The sequence below is a fragment of the Argentina silus genome (genome assembly GCF_951799395.1).
Source record: "Argentina silus genome assembly, chromosome: 2".
Classification (NCBI taxonomy): domain Eukaryota; kingdom Metazoa; phylum Chordata; class Actinopteri; order Argentiniformes; family Argentinidae; genus Argentina; species Argentina silus.
The window spans coordinates 5907110-5908105 of record NC_139656.1 but is presented as its reverse complement, the minus strand read 5'-3'; the positions used below and the strand labels follow the sequence as shown (position 1 = coordinate 5908105).

The 996-nt window shown below is 51.0% G+C and overlaps 1 protein-coding gene across 1 annotated transcript in view; it reads left to right on the top strand.

The window, feature by feature from the left end:
• The first annotated feature begins 317 nt into the window (after window positions 1–317).
• Window positions 318–996, top strand: part of cadm2a (cell adhesion molecule 2a) — a 206879-nt gene continuing 206200 nt past the window's right edge. Inside the window, exon 1 of the mRNA XM_083696211.1 lies at window positions 318–618. Coding sequence (XP_083552337.1) covers window positions 558–618 — 61 coding nt within the window. The 5' untranslated portion in view covers window positions 318–557. The remainder of the gene's footprint in view (window positions 619–996) is intronic.

Here is a 996-nt window from a genome sequence, read left to right as displayed (position 1 = left end):
TAGGACAGTAAACAAAGTCGTTATGTGTCCCTGCTCTGCCCCACGGAGCCAGTGCTCTCTTCCCACCGCGGAGTTCTTCCCTCTCGGTAAACGGAGTCATTCGGCAAACAGTAAACCCCCCCCCGTTTCCTCGCATAAATCTGGGCAGCATGATTGGTTAAGCACTCAGGTCTGTCAAAGCTGTGTGGGCGGGACTCGCACACTCGCTCGTGCTCCAGAGTTCCAAGCTGCACTTTGGCGATTCTGTGCGCGAAGGCAGAGCAGAGCCCGGTAGCAGCAGCATCATCTCCTTATTACCAGAGGACGCCAGAGCTTATTCTCACAGCTACAGTAGCCTCTAAGCGCGTGGATTCCCGGACATCAACGGGACTATAACAGGCGAGGAAGAAAAGAAAAGGCTATTGAACTACCGGTCGGTTGCGCAAGGAGGATAATTTAACTGATCACACATCATCAACACATAGTCCTACCTGGATAACAAAACCATCCGGGGGAAAAGGAGAGGAGAAACTAGAGCGGAGAAGGAAAGAGAGAGAAAGAGCAACGGAGAAGACAGGATGATTCTCAAGCATCATTTAGTTCTGACCCTCTACAGTATTTACGGGATCCTTCTAAAAGGTAAGGGCTGATCCAACTTGTACTGGAGCAGACTATGCTTCAGGGCGAACTATGCTTGTACACACTGTGTGTGTGTGTGTGTGTGTGTGTGTGTGTGTGTGTGTGTGTGTGTGTGTGTGTGTGTTGTGTGTGTGTGTGTGTGTGTGTGTGTGTGTGTGTGTGTGTGTGTGTGTGTGTGTGTGTGTGTGGTGTGAGAGAGAGTGTGTGTACAGGCAGCTTATGTTGAGATGGCAAGGGCGAATGTGTGGGGTGCATGGAGAGACTCACTGGTCATTTGCGGGCATTATTTTTAAGCTGCGCCCGCGAAGCTGCGTTGCCGTTAACACGGGATCGCAGGTGTGTGTGTGTGTGTGTGAGAGAGAGAGAGAGAGAGAGAGA